At 37.9% G+C, this 16980-nt stretch overlaps 1 protein-coding gene across 1 annotated transcript in view; it reads left to right on the plus strand.

Moving 5' to 3' along the window:
* The window catches only part of LOC122557836 (serine/threonine-protein kinase BRSK2-like), a 966919-nt gene that overhangs the window by 345643 nt on the left and 604296 nt on the right, over positions 1-16980 (plus strand). The window contains 1 exon segment of the mRNA XM_087996588.1: positions 2777-2871. Coding sequence (XP_087852714.1) covers positions 2777-2871 — 95 coding nt within the window.

The raw sequence follows: 16980 nt of genomic DNA on the forward strand, positions 1-16980 counted from the left end.
TCACAACTCAGAAATTGTTGATGCCAGAATATAAGAACTGGAGAAAATCAAACTAAATGCAGTAATAGAAATTTTTACTAAGTTGGTTTTTAAAGTGTAAAATTCTCTCCAAGTGGAAATCCACCAGACTGTGGTTAAACTAAGAATCTTTTGAAAAGTCAGGATGCTTCGAAGCAGTCACCCTTTATCAATTAATGATCAGGAAACAACCACCAAGCTTACAAAATTGGGAAAGAGTATGTGAATCTCAATTAAATCTCCAAACGTGCATTTGTCCACTTTCCATCCTTGGCACTTTTTTAAAACTCCGTGCCTGTAGCACTTCATTTTTAGTGGTGATCCATAAGCCAGCAGCATTGTTCATTGCTAGAGGTAATTAGCATACTTCTTTTTAACCGCAATGTCAGTTCGGGTAACACTCCATACTGGTGTCACAAAGCCATTGTTATTATTAATGAAATATGAATTGTTAGAAGTTACTATCAGAGCTTTGCACCCCTACCAGATGTAATGATGTTGTCTGTAGTGTGCTTGTGGCTTCACTGTCAGCCCCTTCTGTGATGCCACTTCACTCTGGCCTCTTGTCCCTTGCTGCTACACTTCCTATTCTTAAATGCACCTCGTGGCAAAGACCATTGAGTCCTTCTGAATATCTGTTGGAGTGAGAGAAAAACTTTGACAGAGTTGATGCTGTCAGTGACTTTGAAATATTCAATGCATGTCTTAGTTTTTTTAAGAAAGTGGTGAAACTCTTTAACATACTCCAGAAACCTCAATTAAAGCAAAAGAGTAATTTCAGGCTTAACTCAGCTTAAATTACTCCATTGTTATTTTACTTGATGACTGGCAGATCATTCCAACAGAGATAACATGGAAACAGTGCAAGTTAGGAATGATACACTGTGTCAGTGCTTTAGAATATGTGACAAAATGGCAGAATGCCTCTCTTGCAGTGTAGTGAGACTGAAACTTTCAAAGAAATTATGGGTATTGTTTCAAACTTTAGCATTGTGAATAAAGAATGCTCGTTGCTATGTTTAAATGCTTGATGTTGCAGATGGAAAGCCATTATTGTCTGCAAGGTAAACCTCTCCCCTATTTTCATGTAATATACTGCTTCTCAAATGTTGTGCAATTATCTATCCTACCCTATAGTAAAAACTCATTGTGCTAACTACCAGCTTTATTAATGATTTTTCTATGTACTTTAAATTAACTCCTGAAAGCATGTGTAAAGTCCTTGGAGCTGTCAGTTTGTGAATACCAGTCTTCCATGCTACTGTTTCTCCAGTGGATATCTGATATCTGATAGCTGAGAGAGAGGTTGAGAATCAGCTCCAAAGAGAGCGTGTTTAAATCAAATTTTCTAAGAGGCAGATACTATTATCTGATAACTTGCTTTAAATAATTAAGTTCATTCAAAGCTTCCCATTTAGAAATCAATTGAATTATTGAAGTAATTATATTTTGTACATTATTTTGAAAACCAGTCTCACTCCAGAGCAGATCTCCACTCTGTAGTGTATTTGTTTTTATTCATTCATAGGATATGGGTGTCACTGGCTGGGCCACTATTTATTGCCCATCTTTACTTGCCCTTTAGAAGATGGTGGAGAGTTGCTTTCTTGAATTGTTGTAGTCCTTCCTTGTGTAGAGACTTCCAGAGTGCTGTAGGAAGGAGCGCTTCTTGATTTTTAACCCGATATGTGATTTTCTTGGTGCACAGAGTATTTAGTGCTCAGTTACAGGCTCTCAGCTTTCTTGGCTTATGTTGCATTTTAGCCCAGGGGAGTCACAGGCGGCTAGTCATGGTCGGAATCACTGAACAATCAAGGGGGTGTCAACCTTACACGTGCAATATGTGCCAGCAGTTTACGTGGCCAGCATACTGCATGTGCTTTAAGCAATTAGTTGTGTGTGAAAATCAAATGGGAGAAGTCCTTACTGGGGTGAAGGGAAGCTACATTTGGTTAGGGGAAACCACTAAAGTCAAAGGTCTCATTGTTGTGCAATGCAGAAGATCATTGACCACCCTTCTGCACTGTTAGGCATCTTGCTTCATTCACTACACAGCACTGACCTGCACTGCAATTTATGTCTTAGGCCAACGTGGTGTGGCTTCCTGTGGCAGTCTGCAGGAAAACAAAGGCACTTCTCCCATGTCCCTTTCTGTGAAGAAAGGCCTGAGCTTCTCTTTGGGCCATATCCTCTGTGATTATGGCCAACTGTTGTAATAGGAACCAGCTCCTTACTTGCAGCTTCGGCAGTGGTGTACCAAATATGATGCCAGCAACATCAACACTGCTATGCTCCAGCTGCAGTGAGCATTTCCATCTATCTGACTGTGTATGTGAGATTCCCTGAGAAAGGTACTCACAAAATTAATATGGTAAAGATTTGTGTAATAACAGAAGGTTGTGTATAAAAAGTAACCCTGAACTATGAAGGACTGGGCACCAATAAATCTCACTCAACAAAACAACTGTAATGAAAAATGGGAAAATTCTGCCCAGTGTTTCTGTGCACTGATTTAGAGATGACAAGATTTTAAACTTTGTTAGTATCTTCCTCAAATGCAACATAAATATCTGTGAATTCTGTTCTGCAAGGCTAATGCAATAGCTCTGACATGTTTGATGTTTGGATCCTATTAAAGGCCTTACTAAAATATATAGTAGCTATTAATCACATTTATGAGTGTGTTTTGCTGCTGGACTTCATAAATGATGTTAGTGAAATAGTCCTTAATTAGTTATTTCTCTCTTTTTAACAATAGGATTGGTGAAGCTCGGAGTCCACTGTGTAACATGTCAAAAGGTCGCAATAAAGATTGTCAACAGGGAGAAGCTCAGTGAATCGGTGCTAATGAAGGTAATATCCAAATGGGAAGGCTTCATTTAAATTCTTCTCCATTTTAAGGCAACCCTTAAAATTAATTTCATTCATCATATTAAACAATTAATTGCTGCAACTCATACTGTATCTGTGTATTCCATAATTATTGTGGAGACACCATGGAATTAAATATAGTATTCGTCTTGCAGGGAAATACATTATAAATTTGAATCTGGTGGGTACAGTGCAATAAACTGAATTCAATTATAAAGTGTTTTCAAGTAATGCTGATGCTATGCCTCATGTGCCGTGCCTCAAATTTATTTTAATGTGTGGTTTTTTATTCCCAGTATATTAGGAAATTTATACAAGGCAAACTACTTGCTGAAGGGAACTTGTGCAAATTCACATTGTTTAGTTTCTACACCTTCCATGTGCATCTGGCAGCCTTATCGACAGCAGAAAGTGTGTAAGAGGTTTCTTTTAATGATGAATGTTCTGACATACAATTTGTGAGATTAAAACCCAGGTGGAAACAACCCAGTTTAAAGTGCGTTGTTGCAAGGGACCTCTGAAGTGCTAATTAAATCAGCGGAGTTCTGATGTAAACAGTTTTGACTGCTACTGAAAGTCTGCTTGATAAACCATTTCCACAAATTTTATACATAATAATAGGATGTTGTCAGTGTTTTGCTATTGTTCCATTCTGGATATATCATGTGACCATGATTTCTCTGCTGTATTTTAATGGGTTTCTCTCTCATTATCATGCACACCTGAAACAAAATGAAAGGAGGCAGACTCTTTAACATTACTGTGGAATATCTTCTAAACAATGTAACAATGAAGGGACTTTATTCAGACTTTAGCAGCATTTTGGGATAGATTAAAGAAGGAAGCAGTAACAAGAATGGTCTAATTAGATATGATCAGTTTTTATCTGAGGACTAAGCTCCTCATATGATTGAAATTGCAGTATAATCCCCTGACATCCATTAAGGCATAAAAATGTACAGCACAGAGCGAAGCCACTTACCCCTCACACCTGTGCTGGTTCTGGTTCCTCAACTGAATCTATCTACTCTAATCCCATTTTATGCCTCTTTCTCCAAGGGGTTAGGAAAGCTTTATCTCCAGCATACATCCTTGGCCCTGTTGTCAGTACGGTCACGCATTCTAGCAGTTTAGTTCTGCTAATCAGTAATATGATACCAATTTTATACAGTAAAAGATCGGTGTGCTCGACAGCATTTGGTAGTAATAGTAATCTAACCTTTGAAGATTACTGTATTAAAGTTGAAATAACTTGTTTACAATTAACAATACTGATTTGATGCTTGAACCATTTGATTTGGAAATGTTGTGAAGAATAATCTATATTTTGGAGGAAACAGTTCTTATGATTATGTTCTGAAAATTAATTTTTTCACTTGCGCTCCATTTTAGATTTGCTTTAGATTAGATTCTCTACAGTGTGGAAACAGGCCCTTCGGCCCAACAAGTCTACACCACCCCTCCAAAGAGAAACCCACCCAAACCCATTCCCCTACCCTATATTTACCCCTGACTAACACACCTAACACTGTGGGCAATTTAGCATGGTCAATTCACCTGACCTGCACATCTTTGGACTGTGGGAGGAAACCGCAGCACCCGGAGAAAACCCACGCAGACACGGAGAATGTGCAAACTCCACACAGACAATCAGGAATCGAACCCAGGACACTGGTGCTGTGAGGTTTTACTTCTGATCCTATATGCTTATTTAACTAAATTTAGTTATATGCTAAAAACAGAAAATGCTTCACTATATTGAATTCAGAATTTATACCACTAGTTGTGGGAACTCCATAGTTCAAGATTTGAAAGTGAATGAGGAGGACAGATTCTGAATCAAATTTATCTGTTGTTAGATGTTTGGTTTCCCAGTGCTGTTAAATGTCAGACAGTGTAAATCTATTTTATCTTGAATACATAATCTTTTTTTAACCATGAGAAGTTGGAAAATTAAGTTAGCCCCACAGTTCATCAAAACTGAATGTATTCGTATTTGAACTTTTTGGACTTTGGGAAATCAGATCCAATTCGTAGAAGAAACTAACTATAAAAAACAATTACCATTAAATAATGTGTTCCACTAACCACAAGTGGAGGTTTTGTATCATAAATTTGATCATGTTTAAGAGTGCAAGTGGTGCACAGAATCTTGTCCCTTATCATATAATGCCATGTTTTAATCTTCAAAACAAAATATGATACTATAATGATTGTAACATTAAAATAAAATTCTGGCTGTTTTTTATATGTAAAGAAACAAAGAAGTGTTTCTGTGAAATCATTCTAAGACAATATTCTAATTTGGTGCTCAGTGATGACCATAACCTGCTCGTGTTATCACCTACATTGATATTTATATTATTCAAGCCCCTCAACAATGTTATTCCAGTAACCTTCCCTGATGCGGATGCATTGTGCTCTTTTTCTTTTGTTCTTTAATATTAGGTCCTTGCAATGAATTATGCCCTCTTTTATACATTAATTAGGATTCTCTTCCTGAGATCTGATTTTTCATGAGTTTAATATAATTACTGCTAACTTTGAAGAAGCTAATCTGTGTCTGGATTTGTCTCCAATTATAAGCAATTATTACCAAGTAACCTCCTAGACTTATTGGCTTGTCTTTAGGATTAATGATTCTGGATTAGTGGTGCTGGAAGAGCACAGCAGTTCAGGCAGCTGCTGTGCTCTTCCAGCACCATTAATCCAGAATCTGGTTTCCAGCATCTGCAGTCATTGTTTTTACCTTTAGATCATTTACCTAAGGCTTAATGATCTTAGTACACTTCCTAGCAGAAAGTCATCTACCATTAATACTGGATAGGAAAGGAAGGTCAAGTTTTGAACTGTAATTTAAAATCTGAAACAATTGAACAACTGAACATTGTGTGCCACAAGGTCAGCACATTTTAAAGGAAACCCAAATTCAGGTCCCAACCTAAATCTGTAATAAAATGGAATGAGATGGTAGTGTCATATGGCTTTGGTTTACCCCAAGTGGAGTGTAAAGTCAATTGTGGTATATATCAAGCTTACAAACTACTTAGGGAGTTCAGTGGATAGCTAAGCTTTCTGTAAACTTGCGAAACTGATTTGTACATTTGTAGAGAAAGGATTCTAATTTTTTTTTCTCTCTAAACTTTCTAATTTTGTTTTTGTTTTTTGGAAAAGGGCTATATCTGTGTCTCTATGCACTATTCTCTTATGAGTCAAACTATTAAAGTTTTAGCTTATTGGAAGTCAGGCAAAATAAATATGGCGAAGCCTGCCTGGAACCTGAAGTGCACTGTCAGTTCTCCCTAGATCTTCTGGCGCAGAGCTATGGATGCTGCCTTTGGACCATGAAACCTCTGGCTGAAGTACTACTCCTAGTTAAAATTACACAGCACTTGAATCCCACCAGTTTAACAAATGTACCTCAATCATTATTTCAGCTTCAGTTAAGTTTGAAAAACAGAAAGTAGAAAATGCAATTTAATAAAAGAATAATTGGATCCCAATATAATAGATAATTGAATGCACACACAGTCTGGTTTTGCTGCTTGGTGGTAACATTGGAGATTCTCCCTCACAGTTGATTTGCATTTTGGTGTTTGATGCAAATGGATAGTTAAAATAAACTTATAAAAGATGTCTGAATTAAGAAGAATAATATAAATGTCTGCAGCTTATCCTTTTATTTGTCATAAACAGACATGAGGTGCAACATTTCTCCAGTTCTGTTCACATTACACTGATTTATCCACCAGCTATGTAATTAGGTTTTTATCTTTCAATTGTATAAAGTTATTGTGATGTTTCCAAAATGCAGCTTCATTCTGAAAACAAAGTTATGATGTTCATGGCACTGTCCAACAAAATCTGTTTGAAATGCAGCATTCTTACTGAGCATTTATACAGCCTTTCTTACATTGGATTGCTTTTGAAAGCGTTCAGTGTATTGTGATCTCAACCAATCAGAAACAGGCAATCTGTGTCACGATGTCCTTATCAGACACTCCAACAGTGTATCAAACAATTGTCACAACTGAAGATGAGAAAGTATATTTTCTTTCTCTAGTTCTGTCACTCCATTGGGTACAACATATTTAAATGTATTAACCGGTTACTGATGGAATCAATTTTATGTTATCTTTGTACTAGTTTCAGAATACAAAATATCTGTCGAGCACAATGTTGTCTTTTGAAGCAATTATTGATTTACTGTGGAAAAAAAGGCTTAATTTACAAAGATGAAAACTGATTAACATTCAGTTCCACATATGGAAATGTAAATACTAACTCTCCTAAATAGCCTGATGCATTCTTATGCAAGCTAGTTAAAGGGGATAAAGAAGCAACTTTCCCGCTAAGATGAAAGAAACACATTGGCCAAATAATTGTTAATTCTTGAAGAAAAATGATTAGATTTGAAATCTAGATGGCTTTTGATCTGTCATCCTGGAACCCAAACAGATGTCACTAGACACATGTGGTTGTCACTGGGTGTTTTTAGAAACAGTTTGTTTTGGTGATATTGAGAGGAAGTCTTCCAAAGCTTCTCAGGAATATAACTATACCTCTCAAAAGTTTTCTCAAAGTTGTGAAAGGATAAATCAGGTGTAGCAAACTGTATCCCAACTGATTTTTCCAAGCAATATTCAGCAATAACAAAAATCACCCCATAAACTTATTCACATGAGTTCTTGCTGAAAACCCCCCAGCAGTTTTATAGTTTACAGGACTTTGCAGATTTACTTAGCTTCATTTTTTCTGCCTGTAAGTTTTTTAGTTTTTTAAAATATCCAAATTGTCCTTCCACCAATAACTATTTAAAGTCCAGGCAGCACTCAACTTTACAAATAAATCAATTTCCACAATTTTCTAAATATAACCTTCCAAAAAACAATTATACCTTCATACCACAACCAATGCCTGCATTGTTGCCAACAAAAGCATAATGAATGGTCATTTCTTGGTTAGCTATGCAGTGTTTGAGGCAAAGTAGTATTAGAAGTGTCAGATAAAAATTGTTAGGCAGTGTTCAAAAGGAAATGTAAATTTTATGCTGAATGCCCACCGTTCTAAATGACGTATTGCTACAGTCAGCAAGAAAATTTAAAGTCAACATTAAATTGCACCATTTCACATTTGGAGCTATAGCTTTTTATTATGCAATTGTCTGTGCTTAGCAGAAAATGTGAGGTTTTCTGAGTATAATTTTCCATGAAACATTAGAGTGTGCACTTTTATTTATTTTTTTGGAATTTGAATGAACCTGACTCAATGTTTACCTGTTGCAATTATAATTTGACTTTATACACAACCAAGAGACAATTCATTAGTAACTTTCAAGAGGGTGCAGGATAAAAAGTTGAAGGAGAAAAACTGCATGTCTAACATGGGACAGAAATAGTCAGAGACCTCCATAATTTATAACTGCATAATCAAATAATATATTTTTCGTAGTTCTTGTTGCAGACTCCCTCTGCTGGTACAAGTATATTTGATAGTTTGGAGCAAGTAAAATGTATGTTTCCATTTTCAGTATGTGTGGGAAAAGTGAGAGTGGAATGAATTGGATTGCACTTTAAAAAAAACTGGCATTTGACAATATGCTACATATTAACCTATTATTCTACAATATGGTTCTGCGATTTTTATGCTGTACTGAGCCATAAAAGACTCAAAAGAGTGTTGGAGAGCTAGAATTGTGAAAATGAGACCTCAAAACAATTAATATAAAATAGACTTCCATGCAGAGTAATTTAAGTGTCTGTTATACTGTGGAAATGAAACTTATGCCAATCTTACAAGTACCAATTTGAATTGTGCCCCAGATGCAACAGGACCCAGCAGGCTGCAAGCTTTTCATGGCAACACCAAAAGATGTACTTTAACGGAGAATAATAGTCACTGTTTATGATAAGGAGACCTCAGGGCCATTGTCACCACGAGAATCCATAATCATGTTCTGTCAAATAGTCCTGAATAACAGCAAGGTGGGAGAGAATTTAAAGTCAATTTCTGGAGTCTAGCTATCCCTTGTGATCTGAGGAAGGTGAGATGAGTGTAGTAGAATATTGAGACTCCTAGCTATTCAAATGTTAGAATCACACACGTTACACTCCTGTTCAAAAAACCTCAGTGCAGCAACTGCAAGCATATCAGTTTAATTTCGCTAATGAGAAACTTCTAAGAGCAATAATTTGGGCCAAAATTAATAGATGTACGAGCAAGTTGATTAGGGAAAGTTAAAATCCTATTGAATTTTCCAGACGTATTTGTACAGGTAATGGGGTTAATGAGGGCAGTGCTGTGATATGATGTATGTGGACTTTCAGAAGGCTTTTGACACACTGCATAACAAGCTTTTGCAAAGTTATAGCTTCTCGGAGTAACAGGGCTGGTAGTAGCATAGTTGCAGATTTGGCTGAGTGACATATTCTGTAGACTGGAGGAAAGTTTGTAATAGAGTTCCTCAAGGTTCCGTGTTGGAACTCTTGCTTTACTTTTCCTGCAATGTATTAATGGGCTTCATGGAGTCATAAAGATATATAGCAGAGAACCTTTGGTCCAAGTCGTCAATGCTGACCAGAAAACCTATATAAATCTAGTCCCTACTTACCCCATATCTCTCTCTACTCTTCCTATTCAAATACCCATCCTGTAACCTTTTAAATATTGCAAGTGTACCAGCGTCCACCACTTCCTCTGGTAGCTCATTCCATAGACATATTGTCCTCCATGTAAAACGTTGTCCCTTCTGTTCCTTTTAAATCTTTCCCCTCTCACCTTAAACTTATGCCCTCTATTTTTGGACTCTTCCACCCCAGGGAAAAGACCTTGCCTATTTACCCTATCCATTCCACTCAAGATTTTATAAGCCTCTGTAAGGTCACCCCTCAGCCTCTAATGATCCAGGGAAATCAGTCCCAACCTATTCAGCCTCTCCTTATAGCAGAAGTCCTCCAACCTTGGCAACATCCTTGTAAATCTTTTCTGAACCCTTTCAAGTTTCACAACATCCTTCCTATAGGAAGGAGATGAGAATTGCACACTGCTGCAAAAATGGCCAAACCAATGTCCTGTACAGCTCCTACATGAGCTCCCAACTCCGGTACTCAATGCTCTGCCCAATAAAGGCATGCATTCCAAATGCCTTCTTCACTATCCTACCTACCTGTGACTTCACTTTCCATGAGCTATGAACCTGCACTCCAAGGTCTCTTTGTTCAGCAACACTCCTGAGGAACTTACCATTAAGTGTACAAGTCCTGCCTTGATTTGCTTTTCCAAAATGCAGCACCTCACATTTACCTAAATTAAATTCCATCTGCAACTCCTCAGCTCATTGGCCCATCTGATCAAGATCTGTTGAACTCTGAGGTAACCTTCTTCGCTGTCCACTTTACCTACAATTTTAGTGTCACCCTGCATACTTAGTAACCATACTTCGTATGCTCACATCCAAATCATTTATATAACTGATGAAAAGCAGCAGACCCAGCACCAATCCTTGTGGCATACCACTGGTCATAGGCCTCCAGTCTGAAAGCAACCCTCCACCATTACCCTCTGTCTTCTACCTTTGAACCAGTTCTATATTCAAATAGCTAGTTTTGCCTGTATTCCATGTGATCTAATCTTGCTCACCAATCTACCATAAGAAAGTTTGCCGAGCGCCTTAGTGAATCCCAAATAGATCACATCCGTGATTCTGCCCTCATCAATCCTAAAAAACTCTTGAAATACAGACACAATTTCAACATTTGCAGATGATATTTAGTTTAAAACATTGTAAAACTTGAGGCTGACAGTGTAGATCTTCTTTACATTGGTGGAATGGATGGACAGGTGGCAGATGAAGTTTGATGTGGAGAAACATGATGTAATTTATTTTGTTAGGAAGAACCTCTATTATCCACTACTCCAAAGGGTGTGCACTTGATTGAAAGCAGCTCTTTAATTATTATTTTTTTCACTCCCTGTACTTAATGGAAATTGGACTAGCCACATAAACATTGCAGCTATAAAAGCAGATCAGAAGCTGGAAATTCTACAGTGAACAACTCACTTCCTAATTCCCCAAAATCTGTTCATGATCTCCAAGACACATGACAAGAGTGTAATGGAAAGCTTCCACTTCCCTGGATGAGTACAGCAACAATGGTGCTTAGAAACTTGATCACCTCCATGAGAAAACAGTGCATGGATTTGATATCCATCCAGCACCCTCAACATTCACACTCTCGCCTCTACCTTCAGACAGGGCTAACAGTGTGTACCATATACAAGATACACTTTCCAAATCTGTGATCCTTACCATCTGGAAGCACAGGAACAGCAATTCTGTGGGAGCACCAAGCCTGAAAATTCCCTTCTAAGTTGCATTCCCTGATTTGGAACTATATCATTATTCACAATTGCTATGGCAAAACCCTGCAACTCTCTAACAGCAATATGAAAGTGTGTGTATCATCTGAACTGTAGCAATTAAGCAGGTAACTCTATCACCATGGCTCAAGGGCAATTAGAGACAGTTGAAAAATGGTGACCTTGCCCACTGACACCCCAAGACCAGATGAGGGAAAACAAACCTCTGATCGTACAACTTATAATGACAACTTGTATTTTTAGGATAACTTACTTGCACCAAATACAGATGAACACTGCATCTGCTGAGCTTCCTTGTTGAATCTGGAAGCAGTCAAGCATTACATTTACCAACTCTAATGATAAATGAGTTGGGCTTTGCTGGTTTATGTTGAATTAATTGCTTGGAAAATACAAGTACATTGAAGTAACTTGCTGTTTTGAGTACTCCATATTTCTTTCTAGACTTAAACTTCATTTTCTACACTATAGCCAATGGTGAATTTAGCTGCATTACCATTATATTAGTTTTAATTGAGTTTTTTTTTCTGAAATTTATCCTCTCAACCCTCTGTACTTCCCAGTTGTCCCTGAGATATACAGCTGTGTCACCTCCTTTTCTACTGCTGCTTTCCTCTTCAAACACCCGATTATTTGCGTTATTTAACTTAATTTCAGTCATCTAGATGCTGTCACTCCTCTGATCATTTACCTTGGTTCTGATTTGTTGATAATCTGCCTCAGTGGTGCTGTGCTCTATGCTTTGTGTGAAAATTTACCTTTTATCCTGTCATTAAGTAAATCACACTGATTTGGTGCTGCAAGCCACAGTAGTATATCTTATTCCAGTCAAGGAAAATAACTTTTAAAACTGGCTTTGATAAGAAAATGAAGATGAATGGAATTGAAATTTTCAAAATTTCAGTTTTGACCAGTTAAATGTAAAATATGTTTTAAGTGTAATCATTCCTTAGGTTGCCTTTCTGGAAGGAGCACTGTTTCTGGAACACCCTATGATGTATTGCAGCAAAAGTATGCATGTCTGTGTATAAGCTAATAATGTTGTCATTCCTGTTATTTTTAATAATCACAGTGCTGATTATTAGGCAATGATTTAATCATTCCAGTTTAATCCCAAATCTAATCAGATAATTATGGTCTGCTTTCTGTGAAACATGCTGGAAAATAGTGTTACAAAGCTAGCACCTTTCTTTTCTGAGAGCTGTTCCTTGGCTCAAGTAGACTCCATCCTTGAATTTTTGTCAAAGGGGCAATAGACCGGGTCGGACTCCGATATTTCTGGTTTGGTACTGAGCTGAAAAGGATTTTGAGAGGCCTTTTTGTTTATATGTAAACAGATAAGACTTCAGGCCAAAGTGGTCATGCTTTAGAAATGACCTGTATAAACAGAGGGGAGTGGTCAGCTCTCTAGCTGAGCTGAGCTGACCTGTTTTAGTTCAGTCTTGAACTGGGAGGTTCAGCAGGGAGCTATGTGGAAACTCTCTTTCTTTTCTGTCCTTCAACTTCAACCTGTAAGCACGTATTCCATTTATACTCTAAAGGGAGTTTGCTTATTGGGACTGTTGTGTGTTTTTCAAACAGCATAATTAAGTCTAGCTGGATAGGTTGAGTTCTGTAGGGGTCCTTTATTCTGTTCTTGTGTTTCATTGTGTAATTCTGTGAATAAATTTTTTGTCTGTTTTAAATTCTACTAGTCAACCTAGCTATCTTACTCCGGATAATTTTCACTGTACACTTAGCGAAACAAATTGCAAAGTTAGATTAGGTTCCCTACAGTGTGGAAACAGGCCCTTCAGCCCATCAAGTCCACACCGACCCTCCGAAGAGCAACCTACCCATTCCCCTATATTTACCGATGAGTAATCCACCTAACACTTTGGACAATTTAGCATGGCCAATTCACCTTTCCTACATATCTTTGGACCGTGGGAAGAAACCGGAGCACCCGGAGAAAACCCATGCAAACACGGGGAGAACATGCAGTTGCCTGAGCTGGGAATTGAACCCGGTCCCTGGCGCTGTGAGGCAGCAGTGCTAACCACTGAGCCACCGTGCCGCCCCTCAGGTCTAGGGCTGCCTGCTTAAGAATGTTTTGAGTGGTCTGGCCTGGTCCATAAAAATAGTTTGTCAACATACTGCAGATAATATCACCTTTTGATAGCAATACCAATACATTTCTCTTTCACAATTGTCAGACTTAACAGGCTGTTCAGCATTGGTGTATGGACACGACACAGTTATTAACCTGGCAATTACAGTATGCCATTATATGCAAATTAGAATGAACACTGCCTTGAATTCCAGCTGTACATAGGTGTAATCTGCCTGTTGTATTAATGCATGTACTCTTTTAAAATGAATATTTTGGTCGTGAATTACAGTTTAAATCTATTCTAAAATATCTTAGTTCTGTCACAAAAATAGCTGCTGTACATATTATATGTTTAGATTTAAGTTTGAATAATCTGAGCAAGACAGTAATGTAATCTTTGTTCTGTTAATAGGATAGGAGGTGGTTTAAATGTTTAAGTATTGGAAAACAGAATCTTCTGTCTTTGTTAATTCCCAAGTACAAAAGCCATCTTTCCTGGCAACTAAGGCTGGACCAGACTACTTGTAATCTTGCTGCTATCTTTGACTCCTGAGATCTCGGGTTCACATCCACATGTTCACTAATACATCTGTTTCCAAGTCTGTAGCATTGTCTTTCTCCTTTTCTAAGACAATTTTAAAAATCTAGGAGAAAGTGAGGACTGCAGATGCTGGAGATCAGAGTCAAAAAGTGTGGCGCTGAAAAAGGAATGATGAAGGGCTTATGCCCGAAACATCAATTCTCCTGCTCCTCGGATGCTGACTGACCTGTGCTTTTCCAGTGCCACACTTTTCAATCCTCTTTACTCACCTCCACTCTACCAGTGCAAGGGCTCTAAACTTCTCTCTGAAATCTCACACTCTATCTCTGCTTCCGTCTCCACTTTACACAGTTCATGCTGTGCCTCTCTAACTATTGTCTACAACTTCTTCCTTCACTTTCTGTCATCCACGCCAACTCCTGACACACTAACACTGCCCGCTTACTCGCTCAGGACATCTGCACCGAATGCAAAGGAAATAGTTGTGTAGCCCACTTTCCTCTCTGTTTCATTCCAGGAGACAAAGGGTAGAAAGAGTCGACAGTGTGCTGCCTGACATTCAGCTCCTAACCCCTTCTGAGGAGAGTATCTGACTTTGACCACTCCAAGTTGCTAACTGACTGTGTCCAAGCCCCTTATAAGAGGCTACCCTTGACTTTCTAAGCTGGAACCCCCGCCCCGCCCCACCTCCTCTGAGCAAAAGCTATATCCCTTGACTTGACCTGAGGACTGCTGATAACCATAACAAGTGTCCTGGCTTTGTGTCTGTGTGCTAAGCAGCAAGGCAACACACAGGTAATACAAACCTGGTATCGCTAGCAGAGGGGCAAGGTGAGGCAAGGCAGGGATACTGTGACCATCTGGATTGACTCAACATGATTGAGGATTAAGGCAGCAACTTTGCAGCCAAGAGATTTTTCCTGGGCCATAATTATGTTAAAGCAAGGGAGGCTGCCATTGTACCCTGAAGTCCAGCACTGAAGCAGAGAATGCTATAAGTGGATTGGTAATGTGCCACAAGGGATTGGAGAGACTGGCACATGTCAAATGCCAATCTGTGGACATGGTGAGTGTAGCCTGGTGCTAGTGGATGGTGCCCTGAAATGGTTTGAATGGTGATCATTATGGAGGCTCTTCACAGTCAGCAGTGAGTCGAAGTCACCCAGTAACTCTGCTGGCTTCCATGTCAAGAATTCTCAGCATCTCATTTGCTTGCAGTCGACAATAGGATAGAAAGCTGAATGTTACTGAGGTGAGATCTGCAATTTAACAAGGTTGTTAACAAGCAATAATCCCCCTTTAATAGTCAACTCACTGTTACCTCTTGAAATTCTTACCTCCATGCCCCAACTTAGCCAAATGATGCAGTAGGTTGATCCTGATGTTAAGCTGGGCCTTGTTGGATGTCTTGTGTAAATCTACCATGTTTCTTGTCACAGCCTGTGTCATTTAGGGCACCTTATGATTCCCAAAGTTATAGGAAGGTCATGTACTGATTAAGAAATAAATAGTTTTATTGTCAATTATCTATTTACATCTAAATTTTAAAAAGGTTGTGTTTCTACATAGATTTAAAGGCAATGTTTTTCTGGTTGCTGTGGAAAGGAATGTAATGGAAGTTATGTTGAGATCACAGAGATTGTTTTCTTGATAAAACTTATAAAGAATCTTTGGGTCATTTCATTAAGTTGTCATTTTGTGTTGTTAAAAGCACTTTCTAAATGCAAACTGTTGAAGGCAAAGATGAGATTTCTTAGGTGTTTAAAATCCTGAAGGGCTCAGATGGAGTAAATAAAAAAAAACTATATTACTAAAGATTGAAGAGAGTGTAAATTTAAAGCAATTGGCAAAAAAAAGTAGAGGTGCCATGTAGAAAACAGACTGTTCTATGTAGCTAGTGGTTAAGTTTGAAATGCACTGCTAGATAATGAGGTGGACACAGTTTCAATAGCAGACTTCAATAAGAAATTGAATAACTATGAAAAGAAGAGAACTGTTGAAACGTATTTGGTAAAAGCACCAACAAGTGAAACTAACTGGATTGCTGTTCAAAAAAAGTAGAGTAAACTTAATGAGCTAAATGGCTCCCTTCTCTACTCTACTATTCTGAGTACCTGTTTGACAAATGATGACGACTACCCAGGTTGTGAATTATTCTATGAGATGTGGAAAATTCTAAATTTTCACTTGTACATTTCTGTGTCTCTCTTTTTGTGAATCTCTAAATCTAATTCTTTTAATCCAATTCTTGTTTTCCCTCTTTCTTCATCTCATTTGGATTTGGTATTTAGACACTGTAATTCACCCTCATTCTCAAACCTCCTCCAGCTATTTCTGTATCATTAAATTTTATTCCCTTGGAAAATATAATCTGTGTTATTCACCAAGATCCTGGATGCTGTGTTGTCCTTGCTACGTCATAATCAGTTTGCATGTTGTCTTTTGGGCAAAAGGTATTTGAAACCTAAACATGTTCAAATAAATCTAATTAATCTAACCAACTCGCACATTGGACTACACATTGACAAAATAAGCCATTTCACATCTGTTCAATTAGATGAATTGTTCTTACTAAGCATTTGAGTGGACTGTACCTTAAGGTTCCAAACTCAGTTCCATCTCAAAACAATTACAGATAAAGGTACATTTTGATCTCTGGGGTTGTGTCAAAATGGTTCAAAAACCTCAATCATATTTGTATTGAACTTTGCTTGGCCTGATTTGAGCTGCTTAAAAGCACCACATCTGTAATGGTGAATTAGATCATAGTGGCAGATGAGTATTAGAATAATCCACATTTTAAACATAAACTACCAACTGGCATGCAGGATGAGGTTTTACTGAATCCCTTTACTCATTGGCTTCAAAGTTCCAAAGGTCAGGTGAAACTCAGGAAAATATTTTATTTAATTTTAACTTTATTGATCTTGTATTTGGCATTGTTGGTGCAAGTATTTTTCCCCTCTGCATTACTCAAGCAATGTACTGCATGTGGGAACGTAGCAATAAATCTTAGAGACACAATTGTTTTCATGATGTGGCAGAGCTTTAAGAAGAGCTCTGCTATTTAATTCATTCT

The sequence above is a fragment of the Chiloscyllium plagiosum genome, unplaced genomic scaffold (genome assembly GCF_037043375.1).
Source record: "Chiloscyllium plagiosum isolate Xiang-an unplaced genomic scaffold, Cpla_swu_hap1 HiC_scaffold_18, whole genome shotgun sequence".
NCBI classification, from domain to species: Eukaryota; Metazoa; Chordata; class Chondrichthyes; order Orectolobiformes; family Hemiscylliidae; genus Chiloscyllium; species Chiloscyllium plagiosum.